The sequence below is a fragment of the Alosa sapidissima genome, chromosome 13 (assembly GCF_018492685.1).
Source record: "Alosa sapidissima isolate fAloSap1 chromosome 13, fAloSap1.pri, whole genome shotgun sequence".
Lineage (NCBI taxonomy): Eukaryota > Metazoa > Chordata > Actinopteri > Clupeiformes > Clupeidae > Alosa > Alosa sapidissima.
The window spans coordinates 8890396-8917824 of record NC_055969.1 but is presented as its reverse complement, the minus strand read 5'-3'; the positions used below and the strand labels follow the sequence as shown (position 1 = coordinate 8917824).

The 27429-nt window shown below is 44.8% G+C and overlaps 1 protein-coding gene across 5 annotated transcripts in view; it reads left to right on the top strand.

Annotated features, from left to right (window-relative positions):
• Window positions 1–23995, top strand: part of tsc1b (TSC complex subunit 1b) — a 34412-nt gene extending 10417 nt beyond the window's left edge. For 4 of the 5 annotated variants that reach the window (XM_042058307.1, XM_042058309.1, XM_042058306.1 and 1 more), the window contains 18 exons: window positions 567–711; window positions 1744–1898; window positions 3675–3748; window positions 4089–4267; window positions 4753–4865; window positions 6570–6735; window positions 7075–7190; window positions 8766–8862; window positions 8976–9071; window positions 9373–10243; window positions 11710–11768; window positions 12817–12983; window positions 13701–13883; window positions 15434–15544; window positions 17016–17138; window positions 17883–18070; window positions 18482–18652; window positions 20484–23995. In XM_042058307.1, coding sequence (XP_041914241.1) covers window positions 567–711; window positions 1744–1898; window positions 3675–3748; window positions 4089–4267; window positions 4753–4865; window positions 6570–6735; window positions 7075–7190; window positions 8766–8862; window positions 8976–9071; window positions 9373–10243; window positions 11710–11768; window positions 12817–12983; window positions 13701–13883; window positions 15434–15544; window positions 17016–17138; window positions 17883–18070; window positions 18482–18652; window positions 20484–21462 — 3993 coding nt within the window. In that variant the 3' untranslated portion in view covers window positions 21463–23995. The remainder of the gene's footprint in view (window positions 1–566; window positions 712–1743; window positions 1899–3674; window positions 3749–4088; window positions 4268–4752; window positions 4866–6569; window positions 6736–7074; window positions 7191–8765; window positions 8863–8975; window positions 9072–9372; window positions 10244–11709; window positions 11769–12816; window positions 12984–13700; window positions 13884–15433; window positions 15545–17015; window positions 17139–17882; window positions 18071–18481; window positions 18653–20483) is intronic. The other variant, XM_042058310.1, reaches the window with a different exon arrangement.
• Window positions 23996–27429: the final 3434 nt, after the last annotated feature.

Sequence of the window (27429 nt, the reverse complement as noted above, 5' to 3'; positions counted from 1 at the left end):
GACTCAAAAATTGCACTTGACTTTTGAAGGCTGACTGACTCATTAGTGCTGTCAACTGTCAGAAATCTAATCCGAATATTGTGAAGGCAGTTTGAATGTGCAGACACTGTGCCAGCAGAGTCCGTGTGACTCACCAGTAGCCCAATTCACTGACGGCAAATTAGAGGCATATAAAATAGCAGTGCGTTGGTACTTGATGCGTCTGGCTTTTCAAGTGCTCTTCTGTAATAAATCCTGCACAGGGACACATAATGACTGACAAAAGAGTCTTACATATTTGCCATGACTCATCTAGCAAAATAACAGTGTTGGCTGAAAGAAAGTACGTTACTGTTATGTAGATATCACTCTACCACACAAATGTCAAAAGTTCAGAAGGAGGGATAGTATTTGCATTTTTGTGTTTGCATAGTTATACTGTATATGCATGAAGTCCTTCCAGTGTTAACTTAGGTAAAATAAAATGAAGTAAGATCCTTTTGGGTGTAGTTAAAATTATTTAAAAATACACTAATTAGTGTTCTGTCTTGACCGTTTCTGTGCTTATGTGTGGGCTCTCCTTCCAGACGGATACCGATGTGGTGGTGCTCATAACTGGAGTCTTGGTGCTCATCACTCTGCTCCCCATGATCCCCCAGGCAGGAAAACAACACCTGTATGAGTTCTTTGACATATTTGGACGATTGGCATCTTGGAATCTCAAGAATCCCGGTAAGCTCAATGTCTAGGCCAAGCTCCCCTTTGGTGGTGGAGATTCCCAGTTATACTACAAGACACAAAATGGAGCAAATGGCAACTTCAGTTCTCTCTATGCTGACCATGGGAGCTACACTAGAAACTGATTTGGCTTGATTCATACGTCTGTGACTACTACTGTACTTCTGAATAGATTTAATTGACACGGTGAGAAAGTAATGTGTTTTTGCATGAGTTAAGCAGGAAATATCTTCCTTGGCAAAGTGCCTGGAAATGGCAAGATGCATGGCATTTAATTTCGATCCTGCACTAATTGTTGTTAATCCAGGTTGGTCAGATTGACCAGATGATTAATTGTTGGCCCTTCTGACTGAGCTCTGTGCTGCAATTGGTGGGTCTTGGTCTCTCCAAGATGTTTACCGTCTCACCCAAAGCGTGTCCACATGTCCGAAATTGGATTGAGTTAGAGCCAAACACTTCAACGTGACTCACTGAAATTAATCGGCGCTAGCATGGCCTGGGTTACCTACTCTAAAAAAATGACTTGATGATGTGCCATGCATGCTTCGGTGGCCTGGCCCAGACCACAAAGCAAACGGAGCCAGAGGCTCCCTTTTGTTATTGATGGAAGAATCAGCATTTTTTAATCAGCAGGTTGGCTGCGTGTCAGTGCTTTTAATATTTTCGAATTGGATTATAAGTGCTTTGCCTTGCGTAAGAGGATTTTCTTTGCAAGTAAACAGGGGTGATTATTTTGTGAGGCACTGTTGAACAGACATCCTGTCCTCTTGATGCTATTGTCATGTAGAAAGTGGCTGTCTGCAGAAACATCATGTCGAAGGGTGTTTATCAAGGTGTCAATCTGTGATTGGCTGTGTTTGAAGAGCCGTAAAAATGATTTGCTATTATGACCCTCTCCACTCTTTCTTTCCCCTGTCTTTTCTTTTGTTCTCTTTTCATCTTTTTTCTTCTCTTCACTTTTCTACTCTTCTCTTCTCTTCTCTTCTCCCCTTCTCCTTTTATCTTCTTCTCTTCTCTCTGCTCTAGGCCATGTGTCAGAGGTGTACCTTATCCATCTGCATGCGAGCGTGTACTCTTTATTCCATCGGTTGTATGGCATGTACCCCTGCAACTTTGTCTCGTACCTGCGCTCCCACTACAGCATGAAGGAGAACGTGGAGACCTTTGAGGAGGTGGTGAAGGTGAGGACCTCTGACCTGATCAAAAACAAAACAAATCATGCATTTGGTTTGTATGAAGGGGTGTGCTGTATTGGCAAAAAGTATCTATATTTATATAAACCTCCTTGTTCCCCTGTGTCTTATGATCACTACACCTCTACTATGTAATGCTTCTGTCTTTGCTAAAACACACCTGCCATAGATATAGACATAAAAATACTCAATGTCAGCTTGCATAGTATACTACAATTTAGATCATCATGGATCGTACACCCCTATTCACATTAGGAATGTTCATTTGACAGCAGGCGTCCTCAGGAAGCCAGAGTGCTCTTGGCCAGTTGAAGTCTTCCTTGTCCTCACTCTGTCTTCGCACATTTTTTAAAGATTTTGTGAATCCTAGAGTACATGACCGACCTTTAGAACTAGAGCATCTCCATGCTAATTCAAATGTGTCTGTCAGTCACTCATTTCCGCTGGATAGCCTCTAGCCATGATTGCTGTCTAGCACATCAGGAGGCATGTTCGTTCAGACCCTATTGCAGGCAATTTCACAGGCACTCTTGTCAACCACAGGCTTGCTGAAGTTGGTCTGATTACTCAATGTTCTCACCCCACCCTCAGCAAACAGCTAATCAATGTTTTGCAGCATTTCCACTTGCTTATGACAGCTTTTAGAGGCAAGGTTGCAGTGTTTTGCATGTGTGTGTGGTGCTGTTCACCACACTGTTTCACAAAATGTGAAGAATTGCACTGTATCTTCTGCTGTTGTAAACCTGTGATATCTGTTATGACTTGGATGCATGGCATATGAGCATCCAAAGCACATGCCTTTACAAACATGGTTCTCTGCTCAGCACAACATGCCACCAACCTAGTGTTTTCACCTAGTAACACTGAGGCTCCCCACCAATTCAAACTTTGGACTCAAATAACATGATACTCAAGTAACACATTTGGGATTATGTCAGTAAGGCAGAAGCTACTATTAGCATTGCATCTGTGTCCTGTCCCATTACTTCAACAGCTTGTAAATTTGAGGTCAACCGATTGATCGGGCGTTTTTTGGCATTTTTAATTAATCAGCATTGGCCAATGTCCGAGCATATTAGGCCATTTAACAGTCAGGCGCATCTGCGGGCAGCCCAGTGTTGTTGTTGTTGTTGTTGCTGTAGAACACGTGAGACGCACACATGTATTAACTAAATTACCATTAGACTCCAGCCAGAACTTTTGGAAGAGTAACGTTGTTCCTGAGAGAAAACGGCTTAAATTCTTATCTTTCAAAGGCCTTGTCACTACCCAGAATATTTATTTGGTTATTGGTTAGCAATGCAATGTTTCTGTTCATAGATAAAAAAAAAAAACGAATACAGTCGTCGCTACTTTGGATAGGCTATTGATAGTGAGCCTTCAACCAGCTGTAGCATAGAGGTCTAACCATCTAACCACAAGTGCAAAAAATCAGCAGCATATATCTAAATATCTATTGTAAATATTGGCTGAATATTTGAGTTAGTGCTCTAACACTCATTTGGGATTAGCAGCTTCACTCTACACTATCTACAGAGTAGGTACATTTTTTGTAGTTGGGATTTTGAGAACTATTCATACAGACACACTGCTAAGAGCAGCTTTCCCCAGCAGAGAAGTGGGGACCAGAGCCTGGCACAAGGATCAGTATTACTTATTAACACAAACATTTTTCTAAAGTAGAATGCTCCTTGCTGCTTTTGTAGGCTGATCTTCAGCCGTATTTTTTTGGCCATCACTTCATGTCTTTTCTCTGTTCCATAGCCAATGCTGGAACATGTTCGCATACACCCAGAATTAGTGACTGGAACCAAGGACCATGAGCTGGACCCAACAAGGTGAGACAACTAGTCAACTGTGAATAAACTTCCAGAGGGGAAAAGGCTGAGGGTTTAGCACATGTCAGCACTGATCAGCTGTTTGAGCCAGAAGGAGACCTAAGGCCCTGACTTCATTGACAGGCAATAGGCAAAGCACATTCACTAAAGCTAGCTATTAGTTATTAACTTAAGTTAGCTTTACTTCATGTGTTGATCATTGCTTTACTCATTACAAGTAGCCCGTCAATGAAACCAGAGCCCATAGTCTTAATTTGGTGTCATTAGATACCTAGATATGGTAAAATGTGAAAAGAAACCTTGTGAAATTGAGCCATACTTTATACATCCCTGGCCACAGATGGAAGCGCTTCGAGGTCCATGATATCGTTATCGAGTGTGCCAAAGTGTCCCTGGACCCCAAGGAGGCGTCATGTGAGGAGGGCTATGCCACCATGCCCGAGCACTTCAGTGCCCACCTGCAGCTGCGCCCGACAGACTGCACTGCCAGCCCCTACACTGACTTCCAGAGCAGCTACGGTCAGAGGCCAAGTGCTATTAGCTCAGTGCTAACAGTGCCTATGCATAAAATTTGCTGCAGTCTTGCATCACACACTGTAATGTCCTCCCGCACATGACGCATACATCAGCTCAAAAGGATTTACTCATAAGGATTTACATTGTTGTTAAACAAATTTTGCATTAGTATAGTGATGATCTGTTCTGTAGTGTATACAGTGCTGTATGTTCAGATCCCTCACCTTTTTTATGTTTAACTCATTTAAATTATTTCCCCCCCAAAATCAATGAACAATGCACATGGAAGTACATATACTCATTGCCCCATAAAGATAGAATTTCAGAATCTCTGCACATTTATTAAAAAATATGGTTGATTTGTCTATTGTGTGTATCTATTAAATAGGCTCTATTGACTTTAAGTCTGGTATTGTGCATAGTCTTGTTTGATCATTTTGTTGTGTGTGCTCATGTCTGTTCTCTGTGTTGTTGTTGCCTGTTCACAGGCAGTTCCTCCTCCACCCAGTTCTCCACCCCTCGCCAGTCGGGCCCCCCGCCCCAATCCCTGCCCCCGCTCTCAGGGACCGTCTGCAGGAGCCCACCCAGCATGCAACGCCAGGTAAGGGCCCCACCTCCAACTCCATCTCGTCCTACGCCCACACTAACCACTGATCTAGATCTCAGCAATAAGCCCCAACAGGCCGTAGGTTCCAGCGAACAGCTAAGGGGCGTTGCGGAGTTGCTTTGGGTTTTACAATGGCATTGAATGTGTTTCAGCCAATCATAATCAAGTACCAGAACTATCCGTTTTAGAATGGTGGCTAGACTTTCCCACAATGGCCAACCTCTCAGTCTGTCTGAAGAACATCATACCTGGCATGATTCAGGCAAGAGTTAATAAAAGTCCCTTAAATGTCTCAGGCCAGCCATATAGTGGCATGTATTTGTGTTGGCTCCTACAACAGTAATGGGTTAATTCCCATCAGAAGCCCTGTGGTGAACTTGGTGATTAAGACTGGGATTCTGGACCACAGACCGTTTGACACCAAGTTTTTCCAAATCCAGGCAGAAAACAGAGATCTCATTGATTCTGCAAAGCTGTTGAAACATACCCTACACAGTATCTGCAGATAACTTGCGCCTTTTCCTACCATCCACCCCCCCCCCCCCCCCCCTTTCTCTCTCGTTTTTCTTCCTCCCTCCCATTCTGCTCTGTTGCTTTTCTCTCTCTCTTTGACATTTCTTGTGGCAGTAAGCCTGAGTTTAGCAGAAGGACAGAGAGTGAGCTAGTGAGGATGAAACTCTTCTCCTTTGTTTCCTCCGTGTACGTCTTGCGTGAAGTGTGTGTGTGTGTTTATGTGTTTGTATGTGTTTGTTTCGCGAGGGTGTTTACTCCTGATAAATCAGCTGTGTCAGCTGCTGTTTATAAATCACCCGTCCCTGACCAATCCAATGCACCCAGTCCCCCCCCCCCACACCCCCCCAACACACACACACACACACACACACAGATCTCCCTCCCCCACCCCCCAGGCTTATGAATCGTGTCCTTGTTTTCAGTTTGTGTGTGTGCCTGTGTGTGTTTGTCAGGGAGAGAACGTTGAGTCATTGGGGTGGGTGTGCAGCTCTTTTTAAAAAACAGAAAAACATGCCATCCCCGGAGCTGACGCAGCGCTGGTTGCTTTGGCAACAGGCCCTGATTGAACATTCATGTAGAAAGGTTAGTGTTTATGGACTGCGGTGCCTGTACCGGATCAGGTAATGTCGGTTGTTGTGCAACACTCTCTTATTTTTATGCCGTTCTTTGTGTGCACGATGTTCCTTTTTGGTGCAGGCGTCTCTGCACTCAAGGCCGGCAGGCAGGCAGATCGCATAGATCTGATATTAAAGTTCCCCGAGTTCACTTCTCCCCAGATGTGCTTTTTCTAGGGGCTCTCTGGCTGTTTCCTTTCAGTTGAATGTCATTGTGTTCATTCAAACCTGTCGCACAGGATCAATCCGTATTGACACATTCCACTCCATAGTCAGAGTGTAGCGTTACATGTATGTACATGCATCGGTAATATTATCTCACTGTATGATCTCTAGCTCAACTGGAAGACCAGTGTTTCTACAGCACCCTGGTCACAACAAGAGTTCTCACTTGCATACATACTGATGAGATGTTTATGACAAGAACATTTGTATGAAGGCCTCTGTAAATTGAAGATATGTAAATATGTAATCTTGATAACCCTATTCCTGTGTGTGTGTGTGTGTGTGTGTGTGTGTGTGTGTGTGTGTGTGTGTGTGTGTGTGCGTGTGCGTGTGCATGCATGTACAGAACTCTAGCTGTGAATATAACTCCACGTATGGCATGAAGGACCCACTCTGGAGCCCCTCCTCCCTGTGTGGCATGGCTACACCCCCTTCCTCGCGTGGCATGTCGCCCAACCCAGAGCTATCCCACAGTGCCTCTCACCTGCCAAGCCGCGTCCAGAACACCTCGGGTACGTGTGCCACTAGGGTGGACTGTTTTTGGTGAGGGGGTGGTGGGTGCTATTTTTAGCCCTAGATATTTCTGTCAACAGAGGTACCAGGGGTCAGTGATGGCTATTATTACCGTGTTTGTTTACAAAAGAAGTACCGTTTCACCAGAGCTGGGAATCTGTTTGTTTGTCTTACTGACACAAATCATGCTGTTCTTAATCCCTTAAAAACCTCTAATAAAGTAAAATTGTTTCTTGGCGTCATTTATGTAGTATTTATGTCATACATAGCATAGATGATACATGAGTTATTTTTTTCTATAACCTCTCATCCTGTGTTTTGTTTGTATTTCCTGTTAGCTGGAGGGAAGGGCACCCCGTCCTCCAGCACTCCAGCAGCTTCCTCCCCTCCCCCGTCCCTCTCCGACGACTTCCCACCCCTCGCCCTGGCCCAGACGGCCAGCCCCCCATGCAAGGTATTGCCAGAGAGACACTTCATCTGCTCTGGAAGCTCTTTGGTGTGGCCTAGATGCGCTCTAAACCAGGCTAACCCACTGGCCCAGGAGCGAAAGATAAAGCAAAACCTTTTGCTTTTTAGTAGCCTTCATTTTTGTTGAATAAATCTTGTCCTCAGATTTCTGAGTAGCTGTGTACCCTTATATTAGCACAAATGCACCTGTTTGGGTCACAAATTAGCAAACTAATGCAAAAACGTTCTAAACAAAAACAGCACCTCCGTTGCCTTGACCACACAGCGTCTATCAAATCTAGTTGCGTATTAAAAGTAAAGGCAAAATGCTGCATAATTAAAAGTGCCGATATATTCGCATGCATTTACATTCTCATAGCTCTCCTGATCATTCAGCTTTGTTCAGGGCAGTAGTATAATCCCTGGCAAATTAAAAGATTACATGCCTACTGTGAAATGGAGTTAATGGTTCAGCACTTAGCAAATATGTTTTACCATATTAGCAGTGCACAGGGCTTTCTACAAGCAGTTTGTGGTTTTTAATTTATGCCCCGGGGAAATGTGTAGGAGGTCATTTTTGTGGGGTTTCTTACACTGGGGCTCGAAGCATTTGACAAAACTATCAAGTGTTGCTTGACAAGCTGAGAATTCTCGTAATGGTATCTGTAATGCTGCCCTGTAGAGGAACTCCAATACTTCAAACAGTACGGTAATCAGCAGTTTCTTTATCAGCATTCTCTCTGTGCTCTGCTGATGGTGCTGCCATTAAAACATGTCTTTCTATGCTATTATTTCCAACTTTTAATTCTGGCACTAATTTGAACTAGGGCTGTCAAAATAACTGATTAATTTTGATTAATTAATTTGAGAAAAAATAACTGATTAAAAAAATTAGTGCAGATTAATTGATTCCGTATGACCTTTGACCCCGAGCCATTCTAGTCAGTAAAAATTAGACTGTAAAATGAAGGAGAGAGAAGAAAACGTGCTGCCTAGATCATTGATTTGAACATTTACTTTTAAAACGGCCTGATGGTGTCAATAAAAATAAAGTGTTGAAAATAAAGTCCTTTGCAATGTCTGCAAGTGTTGACATTGAGGGGAGTGTTTATTTATTTTCATTGTGTCCCCTAGGTTATATCTGTGGCCTGAAATGTCTTGTATGTGAAGCACTTTTGAATTTATTTCCTCAGCATATTAGGTCATATCATAGATTATTATGGCCATTATTTGAACAGTGAAAATAATAATAAAAGAGTTTTTGAACTTTAATGTCACTAATGCTGATTATTCATTTGAATACTTTCACAGCAAAAATTATATATGTGATTAATTTAGATTAATTAATCACAGAGTATGTAATTAATTAGATGATTTTTTTTAATTGATTGACAGCCCTAATTTGAACACAATTGTCTTGAGGCTTTGCTGAATTTCTTTTCATTGTCAACCTATAGTAGTAGAGCTGTTGTTTAACAGCTTATTAGCTGGTGAATAGCCCTTGCTATGAAGAAGACTGATGATGGCTGAGCTGTGATTTACACTACATGCCCTAAACATTTTGTTTTTTTCCCCGTAAAAGGATGGCAAACCTGGAGAGTCACACAAACACCACTTGGTCAGACAGGATCCCATCAGAGAGCTGGACAAAGGAAGCGCAGAAGTGAACAACCACAGAGGTGAGCAAGGCGTCTATCATATCGAATAATATAACAAATGTAATTTTGTCGGTTTTAATGGAAAATGAACCTAATTGCAACTAAAGGTTTCCTCTCACCTGCCCCTGTGGTAGATGGAGCAGGTAAGGGCTCGTCCATGACCCTGACGGAGCTGTCTGTCTACATGAAAGAACAGGAGCAGCTACGCACGGAGAAGGAGCGAGAGGAAGGTGAGGCCCAAACCAGCACACTCTGCTCATCTCTCATCTTAATATACTAATATTAAATGTCTCTCTTTCACCTGAAATCGGATCCCTTTTGTCCGGTCACACTGTGACTCTTTTGCTCTCTCCACTTCCGCCTGTTAACTTATTTAACTGTCCTCTTTTCTCTTCATTTCCTTTGTTTTCCCCCTGGTTTAACTCCTTTTTTATTCCTCTTTTCCTCTATCCATCCCTTGCTGCTTTGTTGTGTCTTTTCATCTTCCCGCGTTTCTGACCGCTGTCCCTCCTCCTCTCTCTCTTTCCCTAGCTGCCATCAATGAGGAGCTGCTGAAGCTGACGGAGGACAAGCAGGAGTCCTCGGCCCTCCGTGGCTTTGACTCGCCCTTCCTCCGCACCACAGAGACACTGACCAACGCCGTGGACGAGAAACCCGGCTCCGGCCCGACCTCCTCCTCCTCCTCTTCCCGCGACGGCCCCCTCCATCCTCTCCACCCGCTGCACCTTCACAATGCCACCTCCACGCCCACACCCTCCCAGGAGAAGTCTGGCGGCGGCGGCGGCAGTGGCAGATCCAGCCGGGCGGGAGGCAGCCGCGGCCCCCCCTCCCAGGACGGGTCCCTTCCTTGGGCCTTCCAGCCCGTCTTCACCCCCATCGAGGCTCCGGGGCCTGGCGGCGGCGGCGGCGGCGGCGGCGGAGGAGTTGGAGGAGGCGACCACGTGGTCCAGCGCAGCCCGTGCACCTCCACCACCACCGAGGAGGACGCCCTCAAGCTCGGCCTGCTCTCCCCCAGCCCCTGCCGCCCCGCGGCCGCGCTGCCCTACGAGGCTCTCTTCGACCTGGCGCTACCACGTGCTGCCTCGCTCTTCGTCGCGAGGAAGACGCTGGAGGCCACTCAGAGGGCCTCCGTGGAGAGGAGAGGGCAGAAAGGAGGAGGAGGAGGAGGAGGAGGCGGAGGAGGAGGCGGCGGCAGCATTCTAGGATTTGGGTTTGGGTTGGGGGAGGAAGAGGAGTCCGAGTTGGGAAAGCTGGTGCTGACAGACGGGGAGGCGGACGGAGAGTTGGGGCTGGGCGAGGGGGAGGCCGAGGGGGAGCTGACCACAGCCATGGCCTCCCCCCTGGAGGTGCTGGATCGCCTCGTGCAGCAGGGGAACGACGTCCACGACAAGGTGCTAAAGAGGTGAGCCGCACGGAAGACACGGGAGTGCCAGAGTATATATGACCGTGATCTGAAATCTCTTGTCTCTAGTACTTCTCTGCTTCTTTGCTCTTTTCCGTTCCTGTTAGCTGGCCTGTCCCCCTGTGTTTCTTGGTTGAGGCTCAGAGCAGGACAGAGTGGTGTCCAGCTATGGTGGAGTTCAGGAGGATATCATTGTACACCCTCTGACATCTTTGATATTACAGTGTGAAATGGCTGCCATTAGAGCTAGTGTAAGATCTCACAAATGCAATGCAACACACTGACCCGAAGATTGATGGGCCTTTCCTAAAACAGGGCGGTGACGCTGGATCTGTGAAGGAGCATACCGCAAGCTCTAGTGAGATTAAAATGTCACATGAAGCTCACACTTGCCCCAGAAACACACACACACACAGACGCACTACCACATGCATTTTAAATCGGCATGCTCTCACAAACACTCACACAATCTTTTCAGCATCAGCTCACCAAAACAAAGTTTACCAGATGCATGCCCTACTTCTCCCTGTGATATTTGAAAGGGCAGTGTGTGTGTGTGTGTGTGTGTGTGTGTGTGTGATAGAAAGAGACAGAGAGAATACACTAGGTTGGTTTTGAAGGCAAGAGTGTGAGCATAGTGGATAGACGTGTGTTGGTGTGTGTGCGGATGCCAAGCAGACTTGGGCTGCTCTCCAGACGTGCTGACCTGTTGGATGGCCTCTGTCTGACACAACGGCAGCCATTGTCTCTCCTCGCGTCCAAAGTGCACTGCAGCTGACCCACACAGCACAAGATGCGCACACAACCAACGGCAACAACACGCAACAGTCAGACCCTTCTTTCTCTCTCTTTCTCTCTCTTTCTCTCTCTCTCTCTCTCTCTCTCTCTCCCTCTCTCTCTTCTCTCTCTCTCTCTCTCTCTCTCTCTCTCTCTCTCTCTTGTCTCTCTCTCCCTCACTCATTTTTTCTTTCTTTCTCTCTCTCTCTCTCTCTCTCTCTCTTTCTTTTGTCTCTGTCTTTCTCTTACACAACTCTTTCTCTTTCTTTCTTTTGTCTCTGTCTTTTTCTCTCTCTCTCTTTCTCTCTCTTTCCTCCCAGTCTCAGTGTTTTTTGACCACCTCCTGCCAAAGAGCTTTGGTTTTGCAGAGCATTTCGTTTGAAGGATGGGCTCTAATTGAGTTGGACACAAGGCATACCGAACCTTGTGTCGTGTGTTTGCGTGTGTATGTTCGTATTGAGTGCGTGTTTGCCACCTCTGTGCTTTGTTTAAGAAGCTCTGGCGCTGACCCATCGTTGGCATCCTGTTTACTTCAAATGCCTGGTGCACCGCTGAATCTCTTCCTTCTTTTGCTTCTGTTGCTTTTTTTTTCTTTCTTTCGCATTTTTTCTCTCTTCCCTTTTTCACCCCTTCCTTCTCCACCTCCTCCTGGTCCTGCTCGCTGACCATTTTTCGCAAATCTCTTTCAGATTACCTTTGCCAAGCAAATCAGCTGACTGGACACACTTTGGAGGTAAACAGCATCATTGTGAGTGTTGTCCTTTGTTTGCCATATTTCCATCTCTCAAATACAATACCAAACTGATCTCAGATCAGATAGCCAGACCAAACTAGTTTAGGATAAAATGGCTCCTGTTTACTGCACTGTCTGGAATAGGGATTATTGTGATTTACTAGCTCATGAACTGCAACCAAAAAAGTTCTGTGCATTCCATTATAATTTGAGTGCATCCTATGAAGAAGCCCCCTGCCAGTGGCAGTGCCCCTGCCTGTTATGTTTATGGAATCCCTCCAATTTCCTATAGCTCTAGGCCTCTATGTTCCCTGTATTTCAACCCAGTCAAATGAGGATGAATGTATAAGTGCCACCATTTACACAGCTTACGCACATGTAGGCGTACACACACACACACACACACACACACACACACACACACACACACACACACACACACACACACACACACACACATAGAAGCTGTGCTGTGAAAGGCCTGTTCTGTTCTCAATCATATACATACAGGCTTGCTCAGATTAAAGTCATTCATGTCTCTCTAACACTATACTCCAATTTGTCCATTCACAATCGCCTGTTATTGTCATCGTCATCACCACCATCCTCTTCATCCAGTCCCCCATTATAGTCATCCTTTACTCATATTGTGACACCCACCAGTGCTGTTTTCAACTTAATCAACTTCCACAGTGTTGCATAACTTATAGAAGTCCTGTATCTCTGATTGTGAGAAATAGGCTGCCCAGGGAGACTGGTCTGGTCTGGACGCTGGCTTATGTAAGCCTCTACTGGCCAGGTCCTCCTCATGGCGCCTGGTTCTCATGGTTTAAAATGTAATCCTTTGTACTGACCGCCATCTGTATTGTTTTTTTGTCTTTCTTTCTCTCTCCTTTTGTTTGTTTGTTTGTTTTCTTTCCCTCTCTTCCTTTCGTTTCCTCTTTCGTTGCTTTTTTCTTCCGTGGACGATCACCTCTCTCTCCTGTTGTGCCGCTGCTGCGTTCTGGCCGATTGGTGCGTGTTCGCTGCGGTGTGGTGCTGTGGTGGGATTGGGCATGTTCAGGCTCGGCGCCTCTGGACGAACTGCACACGCTGCGCAGCCAGCTGCTCCTGCTGCACAACCAGCTGCTGTACGAGCGCTACAAGCGCGAGCAGCACGCCGTCCGCAACCGCCGGCTGCTGCGACGCATCATCAATGCCACCGCACTCGAGGAGCAGAACAACGCCATGGTAACGGGACTGTTTGTTTTTTTGTTTTTTTATGTGTGTGTTAGGAAAGGCCTCTCATGCACTGATGGGGTCATATGCTGATGAGTTGCTATCAGTAAGCCTTTTCACTGAGTTTCAGGCCTAATTTAAAAAAAAAAAGTGTATGTATGTGTGTGTGTGAGTTCATCAGTGACGTAGGAATAACCTTGGTTGTGGCTGAGCAAACACACGCACCTTGAAGGGGAAATCCAGCAAGTTTTCACATAGATCACATAGAGTTTCACATAGAGTTTCTCAAGGTCACCGAGGACTGAAAGAAAAAACCAAAACAATTGGTTTTACCTAGCTCGAGTTGCAATGAGTAGTCCTACACTCAGTCTGCGGGCATGTACATAGGGGCTGACGGACATGCCCCCAGAGTGTAGCGCTGTAGCTGCCCGACTGCGTTAGCTGCTGGTTGTAGCAACTCGAGCTAGGTAAAACCAATTGTTTTCGTTTTGTTTTTAGTACCAACAGTACTCGTGACCTTGAGAAACGGAGATCTATGTGTAAATTCGCTGTATTTCTCCTTTAACCGATAAAATGCCATGGCAAGAATACAGTTGTAGCCTGGAACTTTACTGATTAAAGTATGTTTGTGCACTGTACCAGTGTTAAATACAGTGCAATTGTGCATTTATGTAATGCTGTGTGTGTGTGTGTGTGTGTGTGTCTGGTCTGTGTGCGTGTGTGTTGCAGAAGGAGCAGATGAACCTGCAGGGTGTGGAGATGCTGTCGCTGCGGGAGAGCCTGACCGTGGAGCAGCAGCGCTACAGGCAGCTGTGGGACGACAGGGAGACCCTCGTCACCAGACTCCACAGCCAGGTCCGCCAGCTGCAGCAGAGCCGGGACGATCACTACACCAAGAACCAGGAGCTGCAGGTACGCGGCAGCCAAAACACACACACACACACACACACACACTCACAGCCTCTACCTCAACCAGAATCAGGAGCGTACATGCAGGTTTGCCAACTGTATAAAATAAAGTTGTTGTATTTGTATTATCATGTATTTAGAATGTAAGTGTAATGGCAGTGTTTCCCCTACAATGTATTCATCAGTGGCACAGCGCCGCTCCTGGAATTCAAGCGCCACTGCAAAAAGAGTTGCCTAATTAAAAAAAAATAGACGCAAGTGAACTTCAGGAACAGCTGCCGTTCATTCAGGTTTCATGTCAACAAATAATAGTAGGCTAACGTTGAAGGCGCAGTCAGGGATTCCACAGGAGATCACGCTTGTTTGTGGTTATGTTTAAGTTTATTAGCAGACGCAATTTTGTGCAAAAAAACGTAGCCTACATTATGTTAACCAAGGAACCAAATTAAACACGCCAGCGAGATAGCTCGCCCCTACCTTCAGTAGCCTATTCCCAGATAAATCCACGCATTGTTTCGTTTTTGTTTGTGATACAGGCAATGCTTTCAAGCCCTGTGTTGCTAACATACCTAGGCTGTGAAACTAAGGTCTAGCTAGCCTATTGGTGGGTTTAATTGAATTTGAGTAATAGGATACGCAAGCATTTACATCTGAGATAGTTTGTAATTCCTGTAGAGCTCATCAAAATTATAGATATGATACAAGACACTTATCTGCTATAATCCAAGTGAATTTTCTTCGAATTTTTGACCATTTATTTTACCAAATGACATGGGAAACATAATTAATTTCATCCACATATTCTTATGCACCACAAAGTAGCTTAAAACCGTGAGAATCAAGCTAGCGTGACGGGCCGTCACGGCATTAAAGTGACAGGCACTCAATTCGACTTGCACAGCACCAATACAGTGTAATGGCATGAAAGAGAAGTGTATATAGTTTATACAGTGCTGTGCAAAAGTTAAGACACCCATGCTGAAATTGACTAAAGGGAGGAATAAAAACATATTTTGCCTTTTGTCTTAATGCCATAATTAAAAAAGAAATAGGACATCAATTATTTTTAATGCATCATGTATCGTAAATAAATACATTATATATAAATGTCTTAACTTATGCACAGCACTGTATATTCTAAATAGTAATAGTTTGTACAGTGGCCTACAGTGTTGTACAGTGGCTAATACTAATAATGTAAATGAAAAAGGTGAAAGAAAAACATGAATAATCCTGCAAGTACTGCAATAATCATGCTTGTGTTGATGGTTATGTCATAATTTGTAACTCAATCTGTCCATTTCTTTCACAAAATCCACCAGAAGTCACAATTTAAGGAGTAATTTTTTCAAATGTTTCTCTTTTTTTGGGGGGGGGGGGGGGGGGGGCTTCCTACGATCAACAGCACCGCTGCTGGAAAAAATTCTAGGGGAAACACTGAATGCTATTAAACACTTTATCATTAATGCATCGTCTTTTATTGATGATATTTTGGTTGTGTGTGTCTGTGTGTGTGTGTGTGTGTTCACCATTCCTTTCCTTTCCTTCCCCAGAGTAAACTGCAGGAGTGCCAGAAGCAGATGGGTGAGATGGAGGCGGAGCTTCAGAGAGCCAACAACAAGGTGTGCCACACTGGGCACCTGCTCAACCAGCTGACTGCCAAGGTAAGAAGCGGGACAAACCTTGGGCAAACACAGCCTGATTTGGTTAGCATATGAAGGTACCGCCATCCCATGATCATCCACTGGCTTTATGTGGCTTGGGAAGATTATCATACGTGAACATTTACTGCCAGCTTCTGTCTCAATGAAAACACCTAATGATTAGATAAGATGACTGTTGGCTGCCTGGCTGCCTTTAGCCAGGCCCAGAGGTATCAAGGCACCAGCAATGAACTTGCTAAGATGGCCTGGAATGGTAGCGATACCGCCTGCCATCTTATGTTTGTTAATTGTTGGGACTGCATAATTGGATAGAATTCAGGAAGTTAAAGGCAGCATGAAGAGCACATGTACGAAATTCAACAGAACAAAGGTATCTTAAAAGGCAGGATTTTGTAAGAAGGGCTATGAAGCAAGAGATTGCCGTTTGTAAGTGCAGTTACACAATTAGCTTATCCTGGGCATGAAAATGCTTTGACTGAAGGAATCAAAATGAACAGTTTTGTTGAAGGTGGTGTCCTGTTGCGTTCAGCTTCTCTCTTTTGGTCATCTCCCTTGTCCACCCCTCACAGATATCTGCTTTTCTTGTATTTTGAGCTTGGAGCCAAGATGGCCCAGAGATTGACCTAGAAATTGTTGGTCTGCTGTAAAGCCCACTCTATATTTGACACATTCTTAGACCACATGACCAGGAGCCTGTCAGCAGGTGGTCAAAATTTGTAGTTCCCAGTATAGTGTGTGTGTGTGTGTGTGTGTGTGTGTGTGTGTGTGTGTGTGTGATTTAAATGCCACCAGAGATGTGGGGTAGGGGCCAGTTTTGGGCCCTTGGTGACGGATTCTGAGGGGGTCTGAGGACTGCAGCCTTAGGCGGGGATCACACTGGAAATAATGAAGCGGCAGCGGTAAGCATAACGCAACGCAACGCAACGCAACGCTCATACCATAACAAGTTCTATCTCGTTCCTAAGCAACACAAATGTTTGCCTAAACTTACAATTGAATAATGTCACGTTGCGCTTCAACGTCCAGCTTGTTCTATGCTAGCGCTACACTTGTGCTGCCACCGTTCCGCTGCCGAACCATAGAGAACAGTAGGAAACCTGCCGCTTGCCACTGGCCAGTGTGATCTCTGTCTTAGTGTCCAGCTCTGGGATAGATGTCTTCATTTCACTGTGAGAAGCACCTGACCACTAAAATCATTTGCAGACTCTGCCTCTGAATCGGGGTCAGATGATCATTTTTCTAGATGCCACATCCAGAAATGTTCAGTAAACCCTCTCTCACTGCTCACTGATTTAACCATGTAGTAACACTTAATCTAAATTGAATCATATGATTTCATTTTCTCCAGATTTTCTATCTGACTTGAAAAAAACCCTCCTCTGGGCCTACCTGGGTCATTCATCTTTCCTCTGCACTCCTGTATAAACCCTGCTTGATGTCTTACTTCCTGTTCCTTACTTCTCCCTCTCAGCTGTTGACGAGCGAGAGCACCCAGCAGCAGATGAGTTTCCTCAGCAAGCAGCTGTTGCTGCTGGGAGAGGCCCACAAGCTGTGTGTGCAGGAGCTCCAGCACTCGGGCCCCGACACCACTAAAGTAAGCCCACAGACACCTACAGACACCACTAAAGTAAGCCCACAGACACCTACAGACACCACTAAAGTAAGCCCAGAGACACTCGCAGACATCACTAAGATAAGATCACAGACACTTGTAGACACTACTAAAATAGAATCACAGACACTAGTGAGGTAAGACCACAGACACCACTAAGGTAACCTCACAGACACTCACAGACACTAGTGAAGTAAGACCGCAGACACTCGCAGAACAACAGTGAGATAAGCTCACAGACACTCACCATGTAAGTAAGACCACATACACCAGTAAGCTAAGCCCACAGACCCCAGTGGCCAGTGATGTAAGCCCACAGACTGGCTACAGGGAGGACACTGACTGGATCTAAAGCTCAGGTGCCAAAGACTGGTGATAATTGCATCATGAACTTGGAATCAGTTCCTAGACTCTACTCATAGGAAAGGAATGCAGGCAATTTTGAATTGCTTTCATACTTTGCTATGTGCATAATGAAGCCTCTGTTCACATGTGTAGAAGGCTCATAAAAAGTCAGATAGAAGTTAAAGGTTTTCGGAAGAACAGAACCCCTTACCTGTTTGTTAGCAATATTGCTGATAACTCTAAAAGACTGACATAGCATGGCATTATTTTTTCAAAGGTGCAAGATTCTTTGAAAACTTCAAAGAAGTTTTTTTTGTTTTTGTTTGAGAAACACTAACATAAGGATTACATAACCCCCCCCCCCCCCCCCCCCCCCCCCAGGAGAAGCAGATGCTGCAGTTGTCCAGCAGTAAGGAGGCGGAGCGTCTGCGCCAGAACCTGCTCTCCCAGGCCCAGAAGCTGGAGGCGGCCCAGCAGCGCGCTGCGGAACTGGAGACGCAGCTTTCCAAGAAGGAGCACCTTATCGCCGAGCAAAAGAAGTTCCTGGAGGACGTCAAGCTGCAGGCCAAGTACGCCCATGGGCAGGCAGACACACCTAGGAGTGGAATTAGTTAATGGACACACACACACACACACACACACACACACACACACACCAACCAAACACACATCTACCCTCATACTGAGTTGGGCACTTACTTTGTATCACACATGGGAGTCCTTAAAGTTGGGGTTGTGTAACCAAGTTAGATCCAAGTTTGTGTTGAAGTCCTGATGAGTGAAGTGACTGTAACGACAGGTTTCTTAATATCCTGTAAAATGCCTTGCTCAGCTTTGGATATTTTTGTTGAATTTCATACGATAGTTCATGTTCCGTAAATATTGTTCATATTGTGTAAATATTGATTCGAAAAGCATTTAACCGGAACATATCTCTAATTAAATTGATTGTGCGTACGTGTGTGTGTGTGTGTGTACAGAGGGGAACTGCAGGCCTCAGAGAGCCGGTACCAGGCGCAGCGGCATGTGACCCAGGCCCTCCAGGCCGAGCTGCTGCAGCTCTACAGCCGGCTGGAGATGGAGGCTCCTGCCAACACCACCAACTCTCCAGCAGGGGGCAGCACCGAGATCTACGGCCCCACAGAGGCCAGGTAACACAGACACACACAGATATACAGACACAGACACATTCTAACGTTGCGAACCTTAAGGACCCTATTTTCTGCCCGGGGCGGGTTGGCTTAAACGTTTGGCGGGTTGGCGATAAATTAAACTCGCTGCGGAGGCATGGATTTTGGGTATGGGAGAGGAGACCTATTCTCTGATCGGGAACATGTATCCAGCAATCACAAGCCATCAATGCCCATGTCTAATGTAGGACCAAATGTTGAGGGTTAATGCAATTAATTTATCTTGGTATCCTCAAAGTTAATACATATTATGGCAGGGTTTAAAAAAAGAATTAAATATTTGTTTTAAAAGGTTAAAACCTCTTGAAAGACTGGAGTGTCTAGGAAGTGGTAGTCTAATTTGTTTGACTTGAAAATAAATGTCAGCAGTATGCCAAAGTAATTAAAAAAAATAAATACAGGAACAAGGAAAAGATGTTGCTTGCATTGTTGGACTTCCCTCTGTGGCCAAACATCTCACTATCACATGCAAATATTCATATCCAACAACCTACCCTAAAACATGATAGTGTAACAGGATGCACCACAACCATCATACCAAGAAGAGAAGAAGGGTGGAAGTAGAGCACACCTGACCATACTCTACCTCTGATTGGGTCTGACCCCTAGCCTGGCTGACACCAGACCAATCCCCAACTGAGAATAGGTCTCGGCACTCTTAGTTCACTTTGAATTCTAAAGGTAACCACCGGTGAAATTAAACTGAAGTTGCACATTAAAGGAGAAATCCGCTTTCTCGATGTCACAGACTACTGTCGGTACGGGAAAAAAAAAATCGGTTTTACCTAGCAGCCAGCAGCTAAAGCAGCACTACACTCTGGGGGCATGAACATGGGGGGGTGTAGCGCTGTAGCTGCCTGACTGCTTTAGCTGCTGGCTGCAGCAACTTGAGTTAGGTAAAACCGATTGTTTTCGTTTTTTGACGGTACTCGGTAACCTCGAGAAACATCGCCAGATTTCTTCTTTTAGCTCTTAACTGAATCCAATTGGAAGTATAACAAGTAACATTGTAAACAAAGGTTTTAAGTGTAGTTAAAGAAAGAAGTTTAGAAGAAAATACATATCATGTCATTTAATAGTAACCCCATCACTGCAGGCATTGGTTATGTACAAGATGGTACCAACTGCCCCCCTCTTTCATCGTATAATGCCTGCCTCAGTTTTAGTGTGGAGATGACAGGACATGAGTGAGGGAGAGAGATGGGTGGGTTCAGAGGAAATTACCTCAAGCTGGACCCAAACTACCCTGGAAATCCAGAGATTTTAATAGCAGACTACTTTAAACTCCTTTAAAACTCCTTAGAGATCAAAATCCAATAGAGTATTAAAGTAGATAAAATTTATTTCAATTTACGTAAATAAATTCTCCAGAATGGATTTATGCTGTATTGATCTCGACACAAATAGCTTCATGAAATCATTCATAGGTCTTTTTTATTGACTTTTTCATCACAATAAGCCTCATGAAATTTAAGTGAACAAAACACTTTTTTTTACTACCAGAATCTACAGCAATATTTCAATCTCCTCTGATACATTCGCAAAGGGATTGCTTGACAGTGCTATTGGATGGCTTTGACCAAACGTATCTTCGGCTCTGCCCATTAGGTGCCCTGACCACACCTTTGCCTCACTCTCTGCAGCCCTTCGTTTTGTACACATGCTGCCATTTCACCCAGCTGTTTTAAGCATCAAAGTAGGATCCTAAAGCTTTCAGTAAATGTTTACAGGAAAGTTTATATGTATTTGTGTGTGTGTGTGTGTGTGTGTGTGTGTGTGTGTGTCGCTCCAGTGTCTCCATCCCTGACTGCCTGGCCAAGGCCACCACCAAAGAGGGCCCGGGCGTCCAGCCCTCCCCTCCTCCGCGCAATGGCAACGCCAGCACTTTATCGCCCGGGCAACCCAAGGCCAAGCCCTCCCCGTCGTCCTCCTCGTCCCCCTCCTCTTCCTCATCCGCCTCCTCCGCCACTTCCTCGGCCACCAACTCCGTCAACGGCAGCCGCGACGGCCCCCAGCCTCCCCCTCAGCTCCTGGAGCCCCCGTTGTTGGGGCTTCCCCCCCGGGGCACCAGCGCCCACGACGAGCCCCTCACCGTGGGTTCCTACCCCAGCGCCAAGAGCTTCCTGGGCATGCGCGCGCGTGAGCTCTTCCGCAACAAGAGCGAGAGTCGCTGCGGAGAGTCGGAGGAGATGGAGGACCTGGAGGAGGAGAACGAGGGAGAGGAAGGCGAAGGTGGCGGCGGTGGAGAAGGAGAGGACGGGCTGGGCCGACTTGGAGGAGGAGGAGGTGGAGGAGGAGGTGGGGGCCGGGTGCGTGCCTCCCCGCGCCGCCTCACCAGCCTCTCCCAAGCGCTGAAGAACGAGCTGTGCATGGAGCCTCCGTCGCCTGGGCCCGACTCGCCACCACCACCCGCCAACCCCCACAAGCAGCAGCAGCAGCAGCAGCAGCAGCAGCAGAAACAGAAACCGAAACAACTAGAACCACAGCAGCAGCAGTTGCACCCACAGCAGAAGCAGCAGTGCCCAGGTCAGGGCAGTGCCAACCCCGCCACCCCCCCCTCCTGCCTCGGCCCCTGTTGCGAGCACTCCGAGCCCCGGGCCCCGGTCCTCGCCCGCCAAGCAGGCCCTGCAGAGGGCCAACAGTCGGGAGCGGTCGGGGGTCGGGCCCGGGGTGGGCTCGCCGGCCAGCGCTGGACGGCCCAGACAAAAGCAGCTGAAGATCATGGACTACAACGAGACCCACCAGGAGAGCAGTTAAGAAAGACAGACTGAGAGACAGAGAGATGGAGTGAAGGAGAGGAATAAAAGAGAGAGCGAGAAAGAGAGAGAGAGAGAGAGAGAGAGAGGTAGAGAGATGAGGGGAGGAGGTACTGAGTTACTGAGTGACTGGAAGGAGAAACGAAGCTGAAGTGAGTGATGGAGAGAACTGCTGGCTTCTACCAGTAAAAGAGCGTTTAAGACTTTTTTTGATTTTCAGTGTTATTTGTTCCATTCCCTCGAGTGGACAACAGGATTTTGGACTATCTTCCTTTTGGCTTCTTCTCTGTTTATTTGTCATGATCTACCTTAAGAAAACTGGAAAACAAATGATGGAGGATTCACCTCGTGCAGTCGCAAGTGTTCACCAGCAGAGGGCTCTCAGTGTTCCCATCATTTGCCCACCCCCCCCCCCCCCCACCCCCCATCAAGTCCGTTCTCACAGACCTCTGCACTCAGCTGAACACTTAGCTTTTAGTGTTGCCATCCGTTAGCCATTTTAGAGAACAATAAGCTTTTTACTACAACCTGTCCACATCAAGACAACAGACACGGTATGTGCCCTGACTACAGCCACTAACAACAGTGGGAAAAAGTGCCAGGTTCTTTCGAGCAATATCTCACTTTGAAGGAATCAAGGTTCTTGTTGGGCACTGATGATTTGCTATTGAAGGTGAATGTCAAGTGTGTGTTTGGTCATCGTGTTTCACACTTTTTTTCAGGCACCCCCATTAAAATCCAAGTAACGTTAGAATGTCAAGTACAACTAAATCAAAGACACTCATATCATGCATATCTGTCATCTGTGTGTGTCTTTGCCAATATCAGTGAACATATGAAGGTCGTTGTGTGTGTGTGTGTGTGTGTGTGTGTGTGTGTGTGTGTGTGTGTATGTGTATGTGTATGTGTTTGTCCTTCCATTGTGTAAGAGTTTAGAAAGCGGAATTTTCAGGAGTGAGGAAGTGCAGAGGCGATTTTTTTTATTAAGCTAGTTTTAAATTATTTATTCTCTTGTCACATGCTTTCCTGCTGCCTTTGTATACCCATTGTGCATGCTGAATTCTGCTCGGAGAGAGAGGTAGGTCTTCAAGGTGCACTAAATGAACTTTGGTTCACTAATAAGGTGCTGAATGTGCTAGAAGTAGAATTGAGGAGATGGCCAATGTCAGGACACGGAGAACCCTTTTTCCCCCGTTTCACATATCTTGAGCACAGCTGTTAATGTAGATCTCTTCCTCCCACCAACACACTAAGCAATGTTGACACCAAGCAGCAGATATCACACCAGAACACAATGAGTGATGCAACCGCAGTTGTCTAGTGATTCGTGAAGCTAAACTGCTGCTGAGCCAGTTGCTTCCAGGCTCATGGAACATTGCTAGTGAAAGGAATGATCCCTTTTGTGAGACTAACCCCATCATTTACCCACAGTATGCCATGTTACCTACCGTAATTTTGTATTGTCCAGTCTTTCCCTAATTTAACCCTTGGTTAAATACTGCTTTGGCCTTTGCCTTCAGAGCAAAGCTATTCCGTTGCCTTCCCTGATGTTTTGCCTTTAGAACGCATACTGGCTCACACAGATTATTTTTTTGTTTTGTTTTGTTTTTAAACGATGGCATCATGGTGTGTTAAGTATTTCACAATTCTGCGTGAGAAGTGCCAAACCATGACATGCTGCTGAAGAGGTACTTAAGGCGAGGGAACGCATACCTTAAAAGTATGAGCTATCATTTCAGTTTTCTTTTCTTGTTAGAAAAGAATCATGTAGAACCTTTTTTATGCACATATCACTTTTGAGTTGCATCGCTCTCTGATTGCACAGAAGGCCATGAGCTAATTCACTCCTTTCTTTCTCCTTTCTTTCTTTCTTTCTTTCTTTCTTTCTTTCTTTCATTCTTTCTTTCTCTCCTACTCATAAAGACTTGCAATGGGATGCGCTCACACTGATTATTGTGACGCTCACTTTGTCACATTTCACTCACATGCACTCTTGTCTTTCCCATCACTATGCTGCTGAGCATATGGAGCATAGCTCAGATCAGATGTGCTGAGGTGGAACACACACACACACACACCAAACATATCTAATACATTATTTCAGTCAACACATACTAAAAGGGTGTCTGGTGTTACCTCCTTTTACTTGCTTCTCTGCTGTTTTCCTTTTGCTGTGAACAGAATGTGAAAAGTCTTTTTGTCTGTCTGCCCAGTTGTTTTAATGTCCAAAATCCTGTTGTCCACCTGAAGCCTCTTTCAGTCCTTCTGCCTTGCTATCTAAAGCATGTACAACAATCCACTTTAAACGCCAACCATAGGAAATACAACATACCAAGATAAAAAGGTACAATCAGTGAAAAATTGACTGGAGAAATTGAATGGGAGCTCCTTTACTGGAGATGGACGTTACGAATAAAGAGGAAAAAAAGGTTTGGAGGGGGACAAAGTTCTTAAGAAAAAAAAGCAGTTGCTTGTGTTAACTGTGAACGATTAAAAAAAGAAAAGAAAAATGAAATAAAAAAAATTGTCTTCAATGTTTTGCACTACAGTTCAGGTCTCTGACTTTTTTCTTATGATTGTGTATGTGTCTGGATCAAAATTCATCAACTTCTCTATTTGACATTCAACAAAGTGAGGACTGGTACAATAAATGCTTTGATAAATCGCAATGTCCTAACATCAAACCCTTGTGGTTATAGAACGAATGTAACTGTTTGACAAGGTAGACCTGTTCTTGAAAAATACTTTTTGGCCCTGAATGCCTGAAACCAAAAGGGTTCTTCAAATAATTTTGCAGTAGCCTATGGTAAACTACTATTTAGGACCTTCAGGTCAGGTGGCACTAGTTGTCAATATTTTTCAGGTGTGCAAAAGCTTGATTCCTGGAACAGTTTGTTACAGTCAATAGCTGAAGGAACTTTGGGGATATAGAGACCTTCAAGAATAAACAAGCATGACCTTCAGGCATCCTTCAGAGGTGACATGAAAGAATAAAATGTCACCTTTAGATATCATTTTTGTGAGCCAAACACTTAGGAATTGGAGTCTGGACTCGGTCATGCTAGCCAGGAACAGTAGGCTGTGAACTTCATCCACCTCTGAAGAAACCCACATGCCTGTAACCGTGTACCTGTATGCCGTGTCATGTTTAAAATAGAGTTGCTGATGAGCTAAATCAGTATGCGTAAAGCGATGCTCTGGTACATGAAACAGGATTGTACGTCAATACGAGGATGGCGTAGTAGATTATCTTGTATCAACCACCAGAGAGCGCTGTTGTTCCGAGTACTCGTGAAGTCTTCCATGATCAACAGGTAGTGCCTGGTCCTGATGCGACTAGAGTCAACCAGACAGTGATGGGCTCGCTGAACCCAACGCATAAAATAATTTTGGCTTATTAGTTCGAGTAGTCTCGCGACAGTCATTCTTGATGGGGTTAAAAGTCGAATTTAATTAACTCGTTTATTCTTCGAGACAGACAGTCACCAGCTTTCAAAGCAAGGCATGGGCCTAAAATAATTGTAGGAAAAGGAAAAATACTGCTTCTGTGCTCACGCAGCCTCATCTGGTAACACTCATTTTATATGCCAAACACCATCTCCTGTTCCCCCGCACTTCCCTCTCCATCTCTGTCGCCTCTTTACTTAATATTTTAATACCGTAAATTAAGGCTGCTGTATTTGAGAGATGGAACACAGTGTATGCGGTGAGCATATAGCCTGCCGTTGTCCAATTATTCTCTGTAGTTCTTTGGCAGATGTTTCCAGCTTCCTCGAGTAAGTGCCGCTGACACTTACAGCTTCAGGAAAAAAGAATCATTGTGAGCATAACCGAGCAAGTATGATTAGTTTATCAAACGTGTGCATATGTATTTCATGATTTAGGGGAAAAAATCTTATGATTAATTTAGTAGTACTCCGAGGGGTCAGGAAAATTGATGCCGGATAATTGGGCACTGAGGGAATCCGTAGCAATTTGTGATTTCAGACTCGACTTGAGGAATTAGATGTCAGTGCAAATGTGAAATTGCTCCTCAATGTTCTCAAAGATTCTATGAAAATTTAAATATAAATCTAAATATTTCTCAGCAAAGGGATCAGGATTTTCACCAAAACTTTTTATGCAACCCTGTGAAACAGTCAGTACTGAAAACAGACAAATGTAAAGTTGAGATTGAGCTTGACAATGCCATCTTTCTCTCTCTCTCTCCAGAAGTTCTTTTTTTAAATAATATTTAGGCAATGACATTGTAAATAATTTATCCGAGTTCTATGAAATATAGTCTAACTATAATTGAATAAGAGCTCACTTTTCGACCTCAATGATTATATGTTATTAGGCCAGTATATGCCTAGTGTTATCAGGCTACTATTGTTATTACTAGTGGTAATAGTGCCCTAATAACAATAGCAATAATATGTTACTTGTTATAATCACCAGTGGTCCGAAAATTACGAATTTAACAATCTGGACGACAGCCTAATTTGACCACCACAGATTAAGACATCATATTATATATGGCCAAATCGCCATCATGAATTATGGGACATGAATAATAATGTCAGTCTTATTTAAGGGTGTTATGGAAGCCAGAACTTGGGAAACACAACCCAGTGACAGTCGATTACACTGCGGTGAAAATCATGAAAATGGAAGATGCATTTTATAGTTTTTTGAAGTTTAAATGTTTTCATAAGAGGTTCAAACAAAGAACAGGGCGGGTTTTAAACCAACTCAATCACGGTCAGGACCAGTCCCTTGCCGGAAGTCTGGTTGTATTAAATGTTTATACTCATCCCTCATGGGTGCGTGCTGGAGCGGGAAAATGCAAAACAACATCATTTTTGGTAAGTGTACTTCACACTGACACTCTGAAAAACGAATTCATTTGTCCTCATTAAAAGCTTAAAAGTCCATGAATAAATAATCATTAAAGTGAATACTTTTTTTGCGCTTGCTTTTTCTGCGTTTGGCTTAATACGCAATGTACCAAAACAGACAAAATTGCTACGTGCTAAAAAGAGCCTATTTATTCACCAACCCTCCCCGTTGCATCAGTCAAACAGCTGATAACCCCATCAGAAATCACTCGATACTGTCTCCTGAAGACGCGGGGAGACAGGGAAAGGAAAAGAGAGCCTTGTGTAGTTGGACCACTGAGAGAAGAGTTAATGTAATTAAACGTGGATGCTGTGTGCTGTTCTCGTTTTCTCCTCTTTTTTGATTTCGCAAGCACTGTAGCCTCCAAACTTTGAAAAAAAAAATGTGGAAAAAAAAGAGGGAGAGAGGGGAAGCTGTCCCTGTGGTTTAATTATTTTAATTATCATCCCTCTCAGCTCCCCTAAAAAAGCCCCATTAAAGGATGCCCATTTGGGTTAATCTGATTAAAAAAAAGAGAAGCAAGATGGAGGAGAGATAAAAGCATGCAGATGTCAAAGCTAATCAGGGGAGTTAACACTGCTATTTGTGAACTGGGACGGCAGTACAAGGGGGCAGAAACTGTGCTCTCTCCTCTCCTCTCCTCTCTCTGGAGCGCACTTGCTCACTGTGAAGGCCTATATGTGTGCAAGCGCTCTCCGACTCTTTTTGGTCTCTCTTCTTTATTCACATTCTGCACAACTTCAATGCTTCTTCAACCGACTCCTTGCTTTTATCCATCTTTTGTGGATATCATGTCTGGATACATCAATTGTGTTCCTCAGCTTGTGCTGTACACCACTATGGCATTACCGTATGTTCATTTGGATGAGAGTGCTGCAAATCCCCCTTTTCAGTCGTTGCTAGTCAAAATGATAAGATAATTCACATTGAGGCCTTCAGGTCATAAATTGATCTTTACCTACTTAGTGGTAGACCCTGTATTCAGATCACCAGCTCATTCACTATATAATGAATAACCACTATATAGTTGTTCACTATGTAGGGAATAAGTGGATGTAACAATCACAGGGTTAGTGTAGCCTCCCACACATAAGGCTGCCA